At 40.8% G+C, this 22,199-nt stretch overlaps 1 protein-coding gene across 1 annotated transcript; it reads right to left on the minus strand.

The window, feature by feature from the left end:
* Nucleotides 1–15,349: 15,349 nt before the first annotated feature.
* On the minus strand, nucleotides 15,350–15,761 carry LOC6597222 (kunitz-type serine protease inhibitor textilinin-5). The gene is made up of 2 exons (XM_002022563.2): nucleotides 15,680–15,761; nucleotides 15,350–15,606 (listed from the first exon to the last, which is right to left on the minus strand). Exons 1-2 carry the CDS (start codon nucleotides 15,759–15,761, stop codon nucleotides 15,350–15,352), a joined length of 339 nt encoding a protein of 112 aa, XP_002022599.2.
* Between the last annotated feature and the right edge of the window lie 6,438 nt (nucleotides 15,762–22,199).

Raw genomic sequence — 22,199 nt, forward strand, 5'->3', positions numbered from 1 at the left:
AGAGGAATGTTGGGTTGCAGATAAAACGGAACCATTTATTGAGTTATACGAGAATTTCAATGTCTTTCGAAACGTAGAAAATACAATACAAAATTTGGCATGAATGTGGATAAATTTTCCCTTAAGAGGGGGCGGTTTGTTAAGTTTCGATAGATATCCACAGTCATGGAAACACCAAAAGAAATAGCACAATTTAATAATTAATTTTTAATATTAATTTTTATTGACGTTGTATAACATAATGTATCAAAATAGAACAAAACAATAGGAATCAAAGATCTTGATGTACCAAAAATAAAATATTTCATCTTTTAGGACTCTAATTTTTCCACTCCACCTATTATTCAAAAGAGTATCACATATTCCACAAATTCGACTCGGTGCCTTTCAGTTCTTTTTAATTGTAATTGCAAATATGAGCGGAAACGCCTGCTTTGAATGGATAACAAACAGTGACCGCAAAGGGCGACACAAGACGGCAGCCGGGGAGCCGGGCAGTCGGGGAGTATCGGAAATCGGGGTTACGCATAAGGCCAGACCAAGTCGAGACCGCAGATCCCGATTCCGATTCCGATCCCCCTCCCACTACATGCAACGACATATGTACATACGCCTTGTGTATTTTATTTTTATTTGATTTCCCTTCTTGGTTTTTTTTTTTTTGCGAGTTTCAAGCTAAACATATCATACATCCCATGGGGGCAACCAGAAGTGGATCGTCGCACTCGGCAAACCTTTTAACGTATTGATAAGGTCTCTTCCCGGACTGCGATTAGAAACGAGACGAGACGGAATGTGTTTCTTGTTAATTTGATTGTGCGGCAATCAATTCCCTTCGGACGCCAAGTCTGTGCGAATTGAGCTCCTAAAAGGACTACTCATGAAACGCTTATAGCTTTCATAATTCCGAAGAAACTCCCTCCAGTCGTTCCTGAAACATTTGAAAGTCTTGGGACGTCGTCGTTGCAAAGCGAGTGAGCCAGGGGTTGTCGCACAAGCGCAGAGAGTGCTCAAGGGGTTTGCCCCTTAGTAATGCTATATCGTCGGTCAGAGATCTTTCGTGCCTGCTTCTTACTATTATTTTCATTTGTATCTAAAGTTAGCTCCCGCTGAAATACGGATGGCAGTATTATCCAACTATTCAGAAGTTGGTTGATACGATTCTAGATCAGAAGTAGAGGCCGACTTGCTCGCCAAATCGGACCATTATTCTAATAGGAAACCATTTAATATTGACTTGTCGATCCACGTATTTCTTATGTACGGAACTGAATTCGATTTCAGGTTGGATCGTAAAATTTAAAAATGTTTGAACGACTCGTAAAACTCAAACAAAGCAAACCCAAAATGTAAAATATACGAGTATGCGAAGTATACAAAACGAGTAAGTATTTTTTTGTTCATACAAACTGTATATGTATTTCGCTTGAGAGCAAACATTAGCTTAATAAACATAAAAAGAAGAAGATCTTCTGAATTGCCATGGAATTGCTTCATAATTAGTTGCTGTTAAATGGTTTGAGCAAACGAAGATGGCAGATGGCAGATGGGAGATCGAAAATCGAAGATCTCGGCGATGACTGGCCAAATATTGGGACAACATGAGGCAAAGATCAGCACACACACTCGCACAGACACTGGCACTCACGATCTCTTATACGGGAGAGCAATGACATAAGGTATTTTTACCAAATCTTCTCCCAACTCTTTGGGCACTTTGATAAGTCGCAAGTAGTTTGTCATGCGACGCCACTAACTGAAATAACAGGCGATCTTCAAGTTGAGCAACCAACATTTTCAGCTTACACTTTAAATATTTGACAGAAATAGATTGCGAAGAATTCAATGATCTTTCGGACGAGCAAAAAAAACCTCAACGGGGGAGAAATCCCAGCAAAATTTGAGAAAATTAGTCAGCTGACGATCGTTTAAGGCATCTTCTACCGGGATCTGTGATCATAGAAGATATCATATGAAGATTAAATAAATTATGTATCGACCTGTGGATACTGTGTAAGATCCAGTATGCAATTAAAGTTCTTATGAATACGACAAGATCAAATGCAATAGCTGTTTTGGATGTATATAGAGTAGTAATAAATAGGTAGTACTTAACTTTCCCCCTATCATTCATGTAAACACATAAGCTATCGATTGTCTACGGATGTACATGCGATCATTTGATGCGAAATTCAGAAGAAGATATACGCAATCTTGTGTGAAGGTGTTTACAATCCACCGAGAAATCCATTCGCATGTCGGTTTCGGATCAGCCACAGTCATCTGTGAAGGAGATACATTTGAAGTATGGCTGCTCTAGTTCTTAAGTCTCTGAGATAAGGATGGACAAGAATATGTATACTCTATGCTGTTACCCCTGACATTAATATATATAATAATAAGGAACTCGAAATGGGAAATTGGGTTGCTTGCAGATATATGTAATTACGAGTATTTTGTATACAATTTGTGTGACATCTAGTGCGGAATTGATGGCTATCCATGGCTATGTTCTCTAGATCGTTGTTGTTTCCTAGCATTTTGTAGTTTATTCGCAGCAGCGGGCAGTGGACAGCGGGCAGGTGAAGACAGCGTTCAGTTCAATGCTCCATGGATCTCAGAAGTATCTGTGTGTATCTGTATCTGCGCGTGTGTGTATATGCGTGAGTAGATACTAAATATTATTATTGGCAGTTCTACGAAATTAACTCATTCATTAAATTTATATACAAACCACTAAAGCGCGAGAGGGAGAGGAAGAACGACAGAGAGAAGGAGCCGAAACAAGATATTGTATCTTAGTATCTTTAAGTATGCTTCGCGCTCATAAGCATAACGCTCATAACGAAACCTGCAGCCCCAAAAAGAAACAAACTAAATAAAATAAAATAAAGTAAAATAAAAGAACATAACCGAAACCGAAAAAAGAATCAACGACGACGACAACGAACCCCAAGCTTCGTATTAATTGTCGGCTAAATTCTGTTTGAACACCCAGTCAAGACCAGATTTCGGATCTCAGAACAGGTACCTCAACAACAACAATGGAAAAGAAATAGAAATAGGAATAGAAAAAAAAGGGGCCGCTAAAGGTCGCCTAATGAAACATTCTAATAGATGCATAGGGAGAGAGAGAGAGAAAGATAGAGGAGAGCCATAGATTTAGATAGTATATTGAGCTAGGCCCTGATCGATACGAGAGGCCCCACGGACCGATCGACCGATGGACCGTCTTCTTGGCAACAGGTACACACAGCCAGAGCCAGAGCCAGAGCCAGAGCCTCCGTTTTCGTTTCCATCAGTATTTAAATAAAACTTAGATTAGTGTCGTTTAGCAATTTGGAATTTTCTTGGCATTCCATGGTATGTGTGAGTGCGTGAGTGCGTGTGTGCGTGTGTGCGTGTGTGCGTGTCTGTTCCACACACACATTCCACATTCGACATTCGAACGCTTTGCGCGTGCTAAACTGGACCGAAGCACGAATATTCAAATGGGTTTCCCATGAACTATTGGACAAGTGCTACAAGTGCAACACGTGTGTGTGGCAACTGATTAATGGCATTATTGCAATTGAAAGTGGCGTGGAAATTATTTATACATAATGGTCAGCCAGCAATTTCTAGTAATAAATAGAATTAGCCATTGTGAATAGTGATTGGCTATACTCATAAGTATTCGACTATAATTCGTCTACCCCTTGGATCGCAGGCAGTATAGATTCTTTCATAAGATGGCCGTAACATTTGTAAAACAATTGAAAGACAATTCTGGGCTTGATCTTCCATCTTTTTTCCAGGAGAGCCTTTTTTTTTAAAGTTTGTTGTTATAGATAGTGGTACTTTTTTGCACATAACTTCAGCATCTTACAGTTGATGGTAATGAATCTGACAGTTCTGAAAATCTGATAAGTGCTGCTACAAATCGTACCGAAACACATTGTAGCTTCCGCTTACCGGCTAGAAAATATGAAGCATTCAAATGCAAAACTCATAATTTAGTTAGGGAATTTTTTCAAAATCTCAGGAAAAGTCGAAAATTATTGTTTTCATAAGCTATTAGATCTGATTCATGTAGGTGCATTATTAAGGCGTCTTTTAAGACATTCTTCATAAAAATCTATGGATAAACGGCCTTGAATATTGAATACTGTGGTTGGAAAACATCCGATTTTTTAGATCAAACACATGTGAGTATTCCCTAAGGAACTCCATGAATCTGCCATCCGTGTCGCATCAAAGAAGAGTGTATTTTTCAAGTAAATGTTCAAAGTCTTTTTGAAATATTCTGGTTTTGACTTTAGAATGGTTTATCACAAGGTTTCCTCTGGCTTAAGCTTCTAATTGAAGCCCGATTATGGCGATCTTCAGTCTTGATAAAATATTTCGAATTTGTCTGGAATACAGTTGAATATTTCTATTTTTCTTGTTCTTGATGAATCGCCCGCTGATCATTCAGTTTTCCTCTGGGGAAATCTCCTCCTCGTTCAGTATGCCTAGATTTCGACTCATTAGAAGTTTCATTTGCGCTCATCTGTGCCTTGACATTTGACTGGCAGAGCCGTAAAATTAATCAAGAGCTGTGTGGGCTTAGACAAGTGGAAAGTGTGGAGGGCTCTACTCTACTCTATGGTTATCGGCAGCCAACTCAAGGAAACAATTTTGTTCCAACAGTTCAATGAATTCAATTCTACCCAAAACCATATTGATATGAGTGCCTCTCTGTGTGTGTATGCTTTTAATTTTTTATGATTCTTATTACATTTTGAATATAGGCGGACGATAGTTTAAGCCGATGCGAGGTCAAGCACGGCTATTGGGAATTGAAAGTACATAGAACATGCCAATGAGATTAGATTAGAGAGAGTCTAGTTGAACCCTTCGCCCCGTCCATGGAGCATTTCTGATGGCTCCGATTGGAGGGGGATCGGGTGGGGGCCAGAAGCGAGAGGTAGACGAAGTAGCCAGTCATTCACGCACTTGAGGCTCCTAATCACATGGCCTGCTGGGCAGAGCAACTGGTTAAACTACTTAATAAGTCCATCTACAACAGCACACACACACGGATACGTACTCTTATATGTGCCCTATATCTTGGCATAAAATCATAATTTCTAGAATTTTTTTTCGTTTTTTTACGTTTTTTCCTTTGGTTTTTTTTTGGTCTAGATTTTAATTTTGATTCTGTAACCTCTGACTTCTTTATATCTTATCTTGTGTGTTTTATGTCAAATATATACCGAAATATCGGCCTTTTTTACCATAGTGCCGCTCTGCCTCTACACTAATTACCGCTAAGTATCGAAGCAAACTAATCTCTCTTCTTAACGGTACAAGGCTGATCGGGGAGGGCTTCGAGTCTGTGGGAAATTTCCAACCGCCCCCGCAAAGGAAAATGCCAGCCTGGCGCTTTCCACATGATCGGAGGAGATCAAAACTAGCCCATAGAGACGGCAGCGTGAGTGTAGAGTGGAGTTCGTGAGTCGTAAGCGACGTATTCGACGAGACTTGACTTGAATCAACTGGTATTAGTTTGGTGGGAGCTTATGAGTAGACCTTCTAATGATAGTCCCAAGCGATAGAAGCGTTTCAGCCGGGGCGAATCGCGAGTGTGCTCTGAAGAGTATACTGAGAATTGGGATAAAGAATGTATGTTGTACAGGGATGGCTGCAGCTTAGAAGGCACTTTATTCGTTTTACTTACGTAATTGCCGTGAGATTCAGTTGCTGGACTCACGACTCACGCGCTCTTCTCTAGGTGGCGGATGGACTGTGCGAACACCAACTAACATGTAGCCCGACCAAAGGGCTTAAAACCTAATTTATCATCGCGTAAGCAAGCTATGCGAACCAAACAAACGAAAATAATATGATCGAAAGTAGCCAGAGTGATGGGTGGCGGGGGTCTGGAAGAGTGGGGCCATCGGGCAAAGGTACGGACCATAGGCCTAGCAACCCGACACGCACCTGTAGAAACTCTACTTCGGTTTATTTTGTTTAGTTCTTTTTCTGTTTGTAGTTTTATGGCGGTGGGTTTTGACACTTAAGACTCACGACGCCGCGGCGTTGATATCGATATGCAATCTTAATAGCGCACACAAATCAATCATAAAAATATTATAAGAAATGTGATGGCATACGAAAGCCTGGCATTCCCTAGTTATAAGAAGACTGGAAAATCTTCCGCTATCCGGAGATACTTCCGCCTATCCAAGATCTCATCTTTGGCAACTCGCTGACGTAGCCCAGAGAATTTATAGAGCTAATATTTAATGCCTGGGCCTCGAGCTAGGTGCTGTATGGTGTATGGTGTGTGTGGTGTGTGTGGGGGGTATTTCTTCTTCATTGAGATCCTACACGCACCACTTCATCGAATACAGTGTTTCTTGGTTTTTTCTTTTATCAATTTCTGTTTACACACATTTTTGTGTTTGCATTTTCTTTGATACGCTTCGTTGTCCTAGCACTTGTGTAATCATCATCACGATTGTCATCACCATCAGCGCGCCAGAGCCATAGACAGACCAAACAGATCGAGAGCGATACGGTGAGAGTACAGGTACAGGTATGGGTATGGGTATGGGTATGGGTATGGGTACGGGTACGGGTGAGGGTACGGGTGAGGGCGAATGGCATTGCACTTTGTTTGTTATCCATTTGGAATGCTAATCTCTTGGGTAAATGCTTCACTTTCATCCACAGATGCGAGAGCGTTGCCGTTTGGCCCAGTGCAGCTTTTGCCCCTGTCCTCTGTCCCCTGCCCGAGTGTAATCAAGAAATTAGAGCGCACACACACTGACATTAATGATATATGAGGTACATAGTATATACATGCATACATACATATATGCTGTGTGAGATATCCACGCACATATAAGAGTATCTGGAAGATAACAAAGTATTGCTTTTATTTTTGGTCCCTACTTCCATTTCTTTCTTTCAATCTGGAATTCCCCTTATAGTAATTGTCTGTGATATCAGCTGTTCTATTAACACTCATATGTGTGTGTGTGTGTGTGTGTGTGCACACACATAGATACAATCAGATAACAGAGTTTTGCTTTAAAATTACGCTTCTACCTATTTCTCATTCTCTTAAAGTTATATGTGGTGTCAGCTGTTCAGAAAATAATTCCAAATAGATTCTTCCATATAGAAACAATAAAACATTGCTTGCCAATCAAAACTCGAATGGAAAAAGAGATACATTCTCTAGATACTGCTCTAAAAGATATTGTTGAATTAGGATACTTTTGGAGTTCAATATTGAATAAAATCTACAATTAATATTCCATTAATGACTTCTATTGGGATGTTTCCATTATCCATTTTCAAATAAACACAATTGATGCAATTACAACTTTCGAAATACATCGATTGTCCAATAATATCGCTACAGTTATCGAACTGTCCATTTCATAGACATTGCGCTCTGAGCTTTGGGGGAACTGTCAGTTTGTTTCGTATACTCGTATCTGTATCTCACAAACATAAAGACAAAAAGATACCATGTCTGCGACACTGAAACCTTTTCCACTCCTCAGGTCTATGGATGTGTGTGTCTTTCTGTGCCTGGAGATATGCTCTGTTATCTTTTTTTATTTGTGTATTTGCCTGTTTTCTTTGCTCACAAAATTCTCACGTCTGTCAAATAAAATAAACGCAACCGAAACGACAAACGATCATCATGATAAAGGCCAAGAAGAAGAGAAAAAGATGCACCGCAGAAACAGCAGAGAGAAACAGAGGAAGCACCCAAGACTCACTCATCATCGCTGCAGATCACCGATTCCCTGAGTGTGGCATGGCAGTAGTTTTGAGATCAGAAATAACGCATTCCAAGGGATCAGGATCGCGATCAGACCAGCCCAATGCATAGAGATCATTACCGGATATTTGGCAGGTTGTATGATCCGTTTGTATAGAGATCCATTCAATATATTTCATACTATAGGGGCAAAGCCTGGCGCCAACTCTTGAGGTATTGGTAATCAGGGTTGCATAGGATCAAATTGTTTTATGATCATTCCCATCCATTGCACCGGTGATCATTGATCAGTTTCATTCCATTGGTTTCATTCATTACGGCTCCGTGTGAGTGATCAATGTGAAACGATCTCGTCCCGTGCTTCTCTCGTAAAAATAAGAAATGTTTACTTGTTACATATTACCATTACCGAAACCGAAACGAAAGTGATATGCAAATGTTGACAGTGGCACAGTTTTTTTATGGAGAGGAGAGCACGAGACTATCATCATCATCATCATCATCATCGCCAGCTTCTCATCGTCATCGTCCATATCCTAGACTGTGTGTGTGTACATAGGTAATAACTATGGTAATCATAATAGTAAATGTTAAGAGACTTATGCTGATGCTGATGCTGATGTTTGCATTCCCCCATAAAAGATGAAATCTAGTCCACTAGTTGCTGTAGGCACATGGGTGGGGGAAAAGGTAGAGGTAGAGCTGCACTCCGACCAAATAAGGTGGCTAGTCTTTGTGTTTGAATTAAGAATAGACAAATTAGAGACATATCCAGAGCAAAGCCAGCTGCAAGACATTTATCTATTGTTCGAACAGATTCTTAGCTCGTGCTAAGTATTCATCATGGAATAATACACAACTCGTACAAATTTATGCGTATTTATTCTTTCCATTCGTTCTTTGTTGAATTTTTTAAGTTGTTCGATGCCCTCTACTCAATGGGGGCATATGGAATACTGTGAATTAGATGTTCATACACGGAAACCACACGTTATCTATCCTGATTTACTGACTTATCATAATGATTATTCGAACCAAAATTTTCATTTTTATTCATTTCATCTGTCATCTAGCATTTCGAACAGATTCTGCCCCTGTGAGTCTGTCAATCTTAAGCAGCTTTTTATGGTGCGATGAAGCTAATTGCTGAACGATGAGTTGGCTTTTTCCCTTCTCTGATATTATCTTCCAGTGCCAAAGTGTTGATTAACTTGGGCTAGTACTTCCCCCAAATTGTATGTATCATCTTTGTATAACTCTGGGATATTTCTATTGTATTTCTACACGTAGATGATGTTCTTTACTTGGAAATGTAGCCACCCTTATACGATTAATTTCTAGCGATTAAATTCTTTGTTCAAATTTGTTGCCCCCAAGCTTTAAGGTATGTAATTTTCGCATACGAGTTAGATGTAGGATATTATGCGTACCAATACTATTCCTAGTGTTTCCAGATGCTACCATCAAAGGTATTCCTACCCCTTTTTTCATTAGTCCTTCCATTTCCAGGGCATACCCCGTGTCGATCAGCGTGCCCTCTCAGCATTCATCACTTTGTTTCGCTTTTCATTTTTTGGATGCTTCCTGGTTACACTTATTTTTGGATGCTGTCGCTGTCGTCGTCGTCTGTTGCGCGTCCGAGTGATTCCATCAAAATCGCATAAATCCAAAACAAAACGTTTTAGTCGCCAGCCGTTCTCCTTCCTACTCCACCCTGCACCCTCCATCCCCTCCCCCTGGCTGGCCACTAACCCCTCCCATCCCGTGCCCTGGCCTGGCCCGGCCTGGCCTGTCTCTTCAAAAATAGTTTATGTACGAATTTTTGATTTGATGCCAAAATGTCGCAGAATAAATATGTTTTAAGACAGAGAAATCTTTTGGCCGCTATGCGAAATGTCGCCCCATGCCCCCCGTACATTCTACACGCCACCCTGGTCCATCTCCCCTCTGGATCCATACCAGACACCACTCCAACCCACTCGGACCACATCATGTAAAGTTCTGACATCCTCCCACATCCTAATATTGCTTTCTCCCTCCCTCTTCCTCTCTCTCTCTCTTTTTCGATCTAAATATACCCAAACTTTCATTGGATTTCAAACATTTATCGGTAATTAACATTGGGCCGCGAATTTCTGGCCTAACTTTCAAGTAATTGTATTGTTTTCCTTCCTCTGCTGGTTGTTGCTTCTTTTCGGCTTAGTCTTTTGGGCTGCCAGAATCCATAATGTTTGCTCTTAAATTAGTCTTAAAGACATTCCAGTCATAGACCTAGGCATAGACCTAGACACAGGCGCATGTGAAACACATTTGAACCATTTTTTAGCGGCGGGTTGGTGGGCTGGCCTACGTATTGGCCCGATGTGGCCAATGGTCGTCGTCGTCGTCGTCGTCGTCAAGTGGTAAAATTTAACAGACAACAAAAAAAAACTAAAGCCTTCACTAGGGGCTAATTCGGTCATAGGCGACTAAAGAGATAGAATATGTACTGAATCTCTATCTATCAAAAAACCGATTCTTTCACTAAGTAACTCTAACCAATACAAATAGCGATCCTTCTTACTGTTTTCTGACCATTTCTACAAGATAGATGGATAGGTTTGCTAGTCAATTTCCCTTATTTATGGGTATACCAACCTCTCTGTATGTCTGTGGACGTGGCTCTTTAAATTGGCTATATTTTGATATCATTATAATATTGAAAATTCCTAGACATCTTCTAAGTCTTTGGTATCATTCTTTCGGTGTATTTTTGATACTCATAATCTTAATCCACTATTTCAATATATGTATTTATCAACCACCCACCTTTTAGCGGACATACATATGTATGTACATATATCCTTCCATTTTCCCTCTAACATTTGCCTGAAAATTTTACATATGGATGTGTTTGAATCTACTGAAATCTATTGAGCTCAGATCTCGCAAAAAAGATTGTTCTGTAATCCTTACTGATCCAGGCAAGAAGGGGAAATAATTATAAATTTTCTGATCATCTTTTTGCAGACTTAAAGGCCCCACCTTTACCGTGTAGGGCATTCGTACTTAGGAAAAGAAACTAAAGAAGAACAAACACCAGAACAGACCAGGCAGAAGCAAAAGATTTCACGACTTTTGACGCTGTAATAATTTTATTTTATTTTCTAATTCTGGCAACAGTTGGATACCAGATTCGAGATAAATGTACTATTTCATGCTAATTCTTTTATTTTATCTTTGACATTTGTGGCGCTATATCTGACGCGCTCTTTCGGCCTTCTGTGCTCTGTTCTTTGAAGGGCGTCGGAAAGGGGGCTGGGGGTGTTTGGGGGGTGTGTGCGTGGGTCTACACCATATTTATTCTAGTTGTTTTTTTATAAATAGAGTTTCCTTCTCTCAGACTGTATCTCTGGCCCATTATCATGTGCTACACGTGCCATTCATTTAAGTTGACTTTTATTCCTATATTTTATTTATTTATTTCTATTTGGTTTTCGTTTTATTGTATGGAAAATTTTCGCCTGAACTTGTCTAAACTTGATCTATTTCATGCTCACACCAAAATTCATATATTTCAGCTAAGATCGGCATAGACAGAAAATTATATGATCACTCGAAGCATGGACTCGTTGCTAGGAGAACAATATCCAACTGACAGATTGATTATCTTTTCAGTAATCATTAAAGATCATCTTCGAACGGTCATTGGTTTGTAGAGATGGAGAACCCATAAGGACTCGCATCACTCCCACATCATCTTGGGATTTTCATTCCCAGCCAATCTTAGGATTGGGACCCCACTCCCACTCATTCATAGCTCTTTATCGAATGATTCATTTGAAATCACCTTTTAAGTATCCTCCCATTATGGATATTCCATTAAATTTAATCACATTTTTTTGTACAACATTGTACAACTTTGAAAATAGCCCCAGAAAATTTTCCATTGGGTTGGAAACCAGTTTTTCCCGAACTCGAGGGGCTTCGAGGGAATAAAATATAGACTCTGAATTATGTATAAGCATACACATATGATATATACTGTAGACAATCCAAAGAGTTTTCTGTCTCCCTCTCTCCCCATCGAATGGCCATTGATGAGGCGGCTTTTTTTGTGAATGTCGTATTGATTTTATTGCCCTCTCCGCTTGAACTCTGAGGCAACTGCGTAGAACCCAGGCCAGACACGAAAATCAAATTCAAATCCGTAAAAGAAATGCTCAAAATTATTCTGCAATGTCAACGAATATTTCGCTGTGTGTCCGTGCCGTGGCCGCGTCCCTGTCCGTGTAAGGTGACATTTCCTGCGCCTCCACCAGAAACGGCCTTCGAAGCATTTTCTCTCGGTCAGCCATTCACTGACTGACTGACCACTTGGTGTGGGGGCATGGGGGCATGGGGGCGCTGGTCTTTGCTGCATTTGGGAACATTTCGGTTGTTTTGGCTTTCACAAAAATGCTGACACTTTTTTCTGTTTCGCCCTTAAATTCGCAAAAAATGCACAAAAATTCATCGAACTTAGGCGAAATTCAATTTCTCACATCAGCTGAGAAATTTCGTTTTATTGAGTATGGAAACTGCACAAAGAACTAAAGTCCATACTTGAGGCTTATATGGGGCTATGCTTAAACATCAGTTTTCAGGTTCTTAACAATGAATAAATAAATATTTAAATGATATTTTATGCTACATATATATTTGGAAGAACTATGTATTTGAGGCAGATTTATACAGAAAATATTTATATTTTTTGTGCTGAAAAATACTATTCCATTGAATTAATATTTTATTTGTATTTTGTTTTCATCCACATACAGCTTTCCAGGCCCATTTGGCCTTTGGCCTAATACATAATCAATTGAATTAATGAATTAAATTTCAGTTTCTGGATATCAGTCTTTTCCCTTTTTTGCAATTATTTCGAGTGGCGTGGCCTCCCCTTCGATCTGTACTATCAGCACTTATGCACGAACATATGTATATGTATATATATATTTGAACGAGTATTTTGGTTTGGCTCTGCACTTGAAACTGTACAAAACTGATGGAAAAAACCTTTCGTTTTGAATTTCCATCAAAAAAAATAGAATGCATTTTCCCCCGAGGCAGGGAGCTGGCGTTCTCAAGAAGTAAATTTGAGAACCCCGGAATGTCTGACTGTATGCATTTATTTGATTTATTGTTGGTTATTTTTTGTAATATTTTTCGTTTAAGATCATGTTAACGGGAACGACGGAAAGACGGAAAGACGGAACGGAAGGGCTCATATTTTGCACGCGCCAAATTTGTTGCCTTCACTTCTTTGCTTATGAGACTCCGACATTGCGGAATGTTTCCTGTACGATCGCCCAGCCAAGGGAATTCCTTACTATCAGGAATTTATGCTACCACCACACGAAACTTGAGTTTCTGGGAGCGCCTCTTCTTATATCACATCTTAGAAAATCATTGGACAATCCTTGGCACAAGATCATGGGGTCCAAGGGTATAGCAGAGGAATATGTTCTGCATTTATTAGCATGGGCTTCATTTACCTTCTTTATACAATGTATCTATATTCCTGTAGCTTTTACCGTCTACATATTTTTCAGACATTTTGATGTATTTGGATCTATTAGCCCTTTGGTTAACCCATTGTTGCCGCGCTTGTTTAATATTATATTTTTTTTTTTTGTAATGAAAAGCGAAAAAAAAGTATTGTATCTAAATTGATAAGTATTTTATAATTCTATATATTTTTTATTTATTTAATTTTGTGTTATATATTATATTAATTTTAAGAGGTAAATATCAATTTTCCTCTAAATAAAGTGAATTCCATATCTAGTATTCCCAAAAAGTTTCTATTCGATGGAAAAGTGTCTAATGTATCTTTTTTCATCGAATGTATCTTTCTGCTTCATTTTTGTTCTCTTGCAAAACCCAAAGGCCTCTGAAAATCCATTCAGGGTAGGGTATCCACAATTCCGTCTCTGCGTCTTTGAGTCTTTGCCTTCTTTTCTTTTTGTTTGATTTCATTTTATCTCACTTGCTACATAGGAAAACCAAAACCAAAGCAAAACAAAAAACACCAAACAAAACAAAAACAAAACGAAATGAAACTTTGCGGTTGAGTTTCTATTTTCCCACGCGCCGTCGCTTGTGGAGTAGGAGGAGAAGGGAGGAGGGTAGAGGGTGGAGGGTGAAGGGTGGAGGGCGGAGAAGGAAGGAGAAGGAGAAGGAGGCAGAGTTGGAGAAGGAATACATACATATGTGAATTGTTCCGGAGAGATACATGTGCTGCCGGAGGGAGGGAGCAGGGAGGAAGGGAACCTAAACATTTGCTCACCTTTATCACAATTGTGTGTGTGTTTTGAAAGCTTTTCCACGCACGCACACACGCACGCACACGCACGCACCACGCACACCAAAGCACTCGATTAATTTATAAGAAGTTTCACGCACCTTGCCCCCCGTAACCATGACACGCGTGACGAATCAGCAACAGTTAGCGGTGGGTAAGGGCCAGGGGCTGGGGGCAGGGGGCACGGCAGGCAGTGCTAACCCCTAGAGTACGATTATCGCCTACTTGTCGGCGTATGTATATAATATATACCTAGAGAAAAAAGTCCTGCGAGGCCCCAATAACGATACTTAGATATTGCCCGAGAATGGAAATATTAAAATCGAAGTGATCTTTACTTTTGGACAAAAGTTTGAGCAAAATTTATCGAAATGTATTATTGTAATGTAACGTAATTTTGTTTTGTTTTATATCTAAATCAAAGTTCATTCAATTTTATTATTTTTGTATTTAAAAAACGAATAGTTCCTTTTAATACGCCGTTTTTCTCTCAGTGTACACTCCTCATATTGAGTTTTAAGCCTAGTTTTCAAGAACTTTGCAAGATTGATAAGTAGACACTACAATTTCCCAACTATTACGTTTTCAAATGGAAAATTAAAGAAGTTTTTTTTGGTATTTTTCTCTCGAAATATTAAATTAAAAATCCAGTAAAAGTCGATGAATACATTATGATAATTGAAGAAAAAAGATCACAATCCTCGGAATATCTTTGGGATCGCCAAAGCCGATAGCCGATAGCCGATAGCCGCACGACTGGCACAAGCGACCAAAAGGCAGAAAAAATGACAACCGGAAGGCCGGCCACCTCGGCTCGGCTGGATTTCAGTGCCTAGGTGCTGTGCTATCCGATCTGGTTTGGTTTGATTATTTGGACATTTCCATACACTTGTCATGCGCCATCGATCGTTCGGTTTGTGAAGGGTTTTCGTAGAGCTACGAACCGGAATGGACCACCAACAAGCCAAAGCCAAAGCCAAAGCCAATCCCACCTGAGCCTACTGGCCACACTTTGTATGAGCAACCAAGCAGGCCCGTGCCAATTGATCAATACGGCGGCTGGTTGACCAATGAATGTATAAATTGTGCGAGTATTGGCACAGTGGTTGGATGGTCGGCAATACCTAAAAAGAGACAACCAGACGTCTTGAGAGATTTCGAATGGAAACCCCCTACATATTTCGTAATTGTTTGACAGTTTCAAACCAGTTTTATCAGAGAACGGAACATTTTACTTAATTAAATTTGAATTCACTCGATTACAGATCGAAATTATCCCAATCATCGATGTCCTTCTCAAACATATCGCTATCGTCATCGGGTTTTCTTCGCGTGTGGTTCGGGTCGTCGTACACTCGACACGTCTCCAGGCACTCAGCCTTTGTGTAGAACCGATTCGGATTGCCGCCACAGCCGCCGTAATAGTAGAATATGCAGCGATTTGTCAGATAGTCAAAGCCCCAGACCTTGACCCAATCTTTGCAGGGACCCGGATCCACCAGATATATGCATTTGGCTGTGTGATTGGACTAAACGCTTGTAAGTTATAGGAAATACAAATCTAGTTGGCTGACCATTGAGAAACTTACGTTGCCGCACCGTGAATCCCTGTGGCACAAGACCCGCCACAGGCGCCACCAGGAGCTGTCCAATTGTTAGATATAGATACATTGCTGTAATTGGGAAACTATATTCTGTCATATATACAATCGATTGGCACTCTTGTTGAAGTAAGACTCAATGCTAATATGATTCGAACGATAGATCCGCACAGATCGTTCTCTGCAACTCGATAAAGATGGGACCACATTCGGGGAAAAGGACTTCGAATCGCCACCAGAGCGTCTCTTCTTATAAGTATGCTCGTAAGTGCTCGTTTGGATGTACATATATTTGCATTCCTAAAGCAATTTGTTTTTGAACCAGTGTGGCTTAGCTTCACACATGCCTTGCCATGCCATGCGCTCGACCAGGTTCAGGGTCAACGATGTAATATTTTAATTTATTTCGCGTTCTTTCTGCCCTACACGTTCTCTGTCTCGGTCTCTCTCGGATCCAATTTTGTATAGATCCTTCGTCTATATACTTAGAGACTGCTGGGACCGACACGGTGGACGCTTTCTTTGCTTTTTGTTTTGCTCTCCGATTCGTAAGCCGCACTCTTTCTACCCCCCTTTGTCCCCCTTTCCCTGGGCTGCCCGACCCAGTTAGTCTGTTCTCCTCTTCTGTGGATTTCTGTGGCTTTCCCATGGCCAATGGGTCCTCCTATTTCATTCTTTGGGGTTCATTATGTAGGAACTTTGTTTCGGCTTTCGATATGTTCATTAATCATTCGCCGCATATTGAGTGGTCATCCCTCTTCGCGGCACAACCCCCCTACCCCCTTTGGCAGCTCCCTTTTTGGGGCTTTTGTTCCTCCAATTTGCTTAATTAACTTCTAAACGTCGCCTTTGGCTTCTTTCTGCGATATTTTGCACTCTTCCACTCCAACTTCCACTCCTTTCCCACTGTGTTCTTAGAGGGCTCGCATGGGGCATGCGAAATTCCTCTTTTCGACTAATTAGCAGTTTCGTTTTGTTCTTTTATCTTCGGAGACTTTGTCTTCATCTGCGATTCGGGCAAGCACTTTTTCACAGTCGCTGCGGAATTTCTCTCAGTGATCAAGTCAATATGACTATGGACATTTCAGCGGACAATAAATAGCGGTTCAAAGTTTATCGATCTGGATATCTTTCTCTAAAGCCTCCTCTATCCGCACCATCAGTAATAAATGGTGGAGGTCGGAAGAAATAGTTTATGCGGAATACTGATTACTGATGCTAAAAATATCATACTGATACTAGGCTTAAGGAACTACTTTTAAATATTTTATTTTGGCTGAATTTCGAATTTATCAAAAAATCCATTAAATTTAAGTTTATAATATTTTAATTTACTATTAATTACGATTATTATTATTGTATTATATATTGTAATTATAATACTACTTATTATAGGCAGATATATTTTTAAATCAATTATTAATATTAATATGTATTAAATAAATATTTGTTCTACTTTACTTTGTAATTATATTTAAATTAAAATTTCTTTTCTATTTCGGGAATGTGATTCAGCGAAGACTTCTTATGTGAATCCCATTAATTGTTCCCTCAATTCCGCTTATCATATAACCCAAGAAAACCGTCGAAAATGTACCCTCAAGCACCCTCGGACCCGGTTCGACCTTGGTTGATTTGCAAATTTATTGTTGCTGCTGCCTGGGCTTTTTCATGGCTATAAAGTATTATGGAAATAATTAAAAGATTTGGCAGGGTGCGTAAAAAAAAATGCTCGAGTTTCAAATGTGAAAAAAAAAGAAATGAAAATGAAAATAAAAATCGTATTTTATACACATGCGATTAACGTCGCATTTTTGCAGAATCGCGCGATACGGACCTTGATTGATAACTAAAATACACATATACATATGTATGTATACATATACATATTTAAGTATGTATGTATGTGTGTATTTATGTACGCACTAAATATAGTTAGTGATAGTTGTGCTATAGCAACTAGCCGACGTTCGGGAAGTGAAAGACCTTCGAAGCGAACGAAAAGAGAGAGAGAAAAGAAAAATGCTGAAAAGTGATAGTAAATTAGCTTGGTTTAGCTTGAATTATATGTATGTTTATACTACCACACTCAAGTGTATGACAATTGATAAGATTCCGTGCCTCAGATATAGATATTGCGTGGCCCCGCCCTCGCCCCCGCCCTTAAAGCACTACAGATTTCACTATGCTCGCACACGTTTCATCTAAGGGGTGCGGGGGGGGGGGGGGGGGGGGGGTCTTAATTAGCGACATTCTGAAGAGAGATGAGTGGCGGACGCTTTGATTAGCGTCGGTCGTGGCGGCAGTGGTGGCTGGGGGAATCACACAGCGAAGAGTGCCGAAACCAGATCGCTGGATAAGCCCTTGGAGGAGCGGACGGCCAGGGGGAGGCAAGATTTAACGGAAGTTGGGGCTGGGGCTGGAGCTGGAGGATAACTGTAAATACACCCAGGGAAAAAAGCCCTGAGAGCCCCAAGAGTGGAAGTATCAAAAAATATTTTATCTAAATACATTTCATATTTAATTAAAATATTTTCACATTTAAGTAAAATTATTTCATATTCAAATTCAATATATTTCCTACAAATAAATTATATTAAATTGGTTTTATATTTGGCATAAATATGGGCAGTATTTTTAATACAAAGTGAATTTAATTTAATTTTAAAAACGGAATACTTCCTTTACTATGCCATTTCAAGCTCAGAAGGACGGGAAGCAGTTAGTATAAATATTTATTGAAAAATGAATTAAATTGAAGTCAAGCAATACAATCCAATTTTTAACATTGAAGATCCGTTGATTTTGATCGCTCATTCAGTGGATCATCCATCCAATACGATGCCCACTGAACTGCAAAGTTCAAGCAAATGAAAGACAACTTGGTCGATCGCCCTCAACTTCCTCTTTAAACTCTAGACATTTTGAGGTGCCACCAGGAACAGCGGTGGGCCCCAGGCGGGCTAAAATTAACTTAGCCCAAAACTGTTCACTTTCCCACTCCCTGCTGGTTGCTGTCGTTGCCAGTGGAAGGCGAGAAACTGCAGCTTCTAAATCTGTTAGGACAAAATGTGTCTAAGGCTGACCAAAAATATCCATCAGATATGTACATATGCGCATCTGTATCTGTATCTGTATCTTTGGGCCGGTGTTGTGCAGTTTAAGGGTTTGCCGAACGCATCGCGGCTGATATTTTTGTTGGCTGCAGCGTTGGAGGCAGCGGCAAAAGGTCACGCTCTTGGCTGATAGAGATGGAGAGGGACAGACAGATAGAGAGTGTGGCAGACGGACAGACAGACGGGCGGACAGATAGTGAGTTCTGAGTGACAGAGAGAGCAAACAGAGAACCGAAATGGAAAGCAAAAATTCTGTTATCCAAAAATAAACAGGAAAATTATCTGAGCACACAGACGCACACGCACACACACACACACACACACAGACCAACACACACGCAAGGAGGGAAATATTAGTTTTGAGAAGGAAAAATGAAGAGCAAGATTTTTCCGCTTATCGTGCGTGTGTTTAATGATTTTCCCTTGACGATAACCTCAAGTGCAACATTGACGAGAGACGTCGGGGGTCCCAACGCAACGCGACGCGACGCGCATCACAGCGCATCACAGCGCAGCGCCCTGCCCTCGAGTTCTGCTGTGAAGTGGCAGGTATGCCACTCCCCCATCCCCACCCCACCCCACCCCGACTCCGACTCCGACTCCGATTCTCCTGATCTGATGGTGGCTGCCTCCTCTGCTCACCGCCCTGGGGTCGTTTTGCTTACGGGTACGGATATACCCTCGTACCCGTGGGGCCCAAAGGTATACTCGCGCTCTCGCTTCGTTTCTTCGTTTGGCATTCGAGTACGAGGAAAATGTTGAATATTCCGCTCACCCGAAAGTGATGATTGCTGCTATATTAAGACATGAGTGATGTGTAAAACCTTTACTCACCGCTCTACAAATTGTCAGTCCATCTTGAACAAACAAGTCGCTGAATTTGATTTAAATTCTAGTAATAATGAACAGATTTAACGAGGTAAAGATATCTTATAGAGGATGTGGAGACAGCGGTAGTGTAGAATTCAGATGCGTATTGATAGAGGTAAAAACTAGAGCATATAGTTAAGTATCGGACAAGGAAATATAACATACTATAAGTTAAAAGCAAGTTAGAGCTAAAAGATTGATCCGAATTGTTCAAATATACCACTTGTTGATCCTACGACTGAAAATAGTCTTCAGGAGTATATATGTATGAATACTGAATGAGTACTCGTGAATGTTGGGTATTTTGTAGTCGAAATACTGCAGAAAATACGTAGTTCGTTCTTTGTGTTTATTTCTTTTGTTCTTTTGTCTTTTTGGTGTTGATTGTTTTCCCCCGTGGCGCGGGTCTTGGACTCTTTGTGTGTTCAGTTTCGGCTGCTCCAAAACGCATCTTTCGCTGTCGAGTGGGTCCTTTGCCCTGTGCCACTTGTGTGCGCCACTTCTCGAGCACTTTTCCGCGGCTCACAAGTGCACCACTGCCACACAAGCAAGTGCTTCATCGGGGGTGGAGGATAGGCATTAGGGAGCCGAGTGGGGTCCCTAGGAAATACCCCACAAGCGTTTTTTATTCATGGGATGCTTGAAATTAGTGGATGATCAGGAGAGGGGCAAACCGGCAGTCAAATTGGTAAGCAAAACGATAAGGATAATGGATTGATCTCAATATGGAAGAACCTGATGCACATATGTACTTTGCACATCTATTTCAAGGGAAACTCGTACCTTAAAGTATTTCAGATTTCATTATAAGGATCTCCTCGAAGAGAAACTTCTTATCCCAGTCCAATCCATGGTATTGGTATATTCAAACAAAAATTATGATTCTAAAATCTAGGCTCTTCCTACTCAAAAGGTTACCCGACGACTGGGCTAAATCATTTTTCGCTCATCCGAAAGTGCTGATTGGTGCAGTTTCCCCAAAAACATCCCGCGTAATTTTCTGATGTAATCGCGACCCACCTGTTTTAATCTTTAACCTGTTTCCTTATTCTGCTCCAATTACCAACTCCATTTATAGCTCGATTCCAGTGTTTGGGCCAGACCAATCTGAACGCAAGTTTTGCTCGAATTCCCGCCTTTACCTTCAAATCGAAATTACTTTCTGTGTCTATGCCGTAGCCAAGTCTTTGCTTGAATTTTTACTTCAATATTAAATTTATCAATCCTTACAATCGTTAGTTCCAGCCCCAATCTTTAAGCATTGGGGACCACCCATACTCTCTCCCTATCTCCACATCTCCCCACCTGCACCTCAATCGTTCAATCGAAGACACTCTCCACCAATCTTCCCCTCCTTTTCCCCCTTGAATTCCATCCAATTCAAATTCCAATTTCAATTCCGATTTCGATTCCAATGCCAATTCCGAATTCCTTTCACAGACAGACGCTCAGGAACATTAACCTGGCCACAAAATGACCTTGAACCCGGCATGACCTTGACAGAGGGACTGTCCACTCCTCCCCTCCAAAAGGATATATAAATATACAACAAAAATCACACACAAAATAGCAGCAACAATATTTTCGCATGTAATGGTCTCGGAGGCCTCGGTCGGAGGATGCAGCCTTGCCACAAGGAAGGAAGCGGGAGGCGAGACAGCAGGAGGCCAGTGGGCATGACCTTCAGAGACGAAGGTGGATGTGGGAAGATGGAGGCAGGAACCGGAGGTAGGAGCTGGTGTCAGGAGCTGAAGAGTCTGCGGAATCCTTTGGAGCTGATTTTCTTGATTGCGCAGGACACACTACGCATGAACCACATCAAGCCGAAGGAGACGCGTCGGAGTTGGATGTGTAGGTGGAAGTGGAAGTGGAAGTGTCTGTCTGGCCCCGCACAGTAAGCCTCCTCGTCTCCCTTCCTGTATGACCTCCCATCCCCCGATTGCGGTTGAATGTCCTTTCGGGTGTCTGGCAAGTTTGCTTTGCTCGCAGGCGAGGTTTCATTATCGTTTTGAAGGTCGCAGACAGCACCTCCCCAGTGTACTCTCCCATGGCCACCGCTCCGCTCCACCCACCTTTTGCGGGTGGAAAATTGTGCCAAATACACAGACAGCCGCAAACCGAATGGAAAAGATACGACATAAAGAAGGCATAAAGGATGTTCAGAGCAGTACAGTACCGGATAAAAGTTTTGACTGGTGTAGACTTTTTTTCAAATATTGAAATATTTCACATTTAATATTGTATTTATTTCATATATAGATGGTTTCCGTTCCCATTTCCGTTTCCGCTCTCACTTGAGAGCGGAAAGAGCTCCTAAGCTGTGAACTGCTTTCTCGTTACTCGCTGACAGTTTTTGCTGTTGCATTGAGAGCTTTAATTGCAAACTTTATTGGGTAACCGTAAAGAGAAATTAAATGAGAATGGGTAGAGTGGACGTTAACGTTAACAAGGTGCGGCCTCAGGGTAGTCATTATACATAAATAAATACTTATTTACGACGTATAACACCCACACTCCCAAAA

The sequence above is a fragment of the Drosophila persimilis genome, unplaced genomic scaffold (genome assembly GCF_003286085.1).
Source record: "Drosophila persimilis strain 14011-0111.01,24,50 unplaced genomic scaffold, DperRS2 tig00000606-arrow-arrow-pilon, whole genome shotgun sequence".
Taxonomy (NCBI): Eukaryota; Metazoa; Arthropoda; class Insecta; order Diptera; family Drosophilidae; genus Drosophila; species Drosophila persimilis.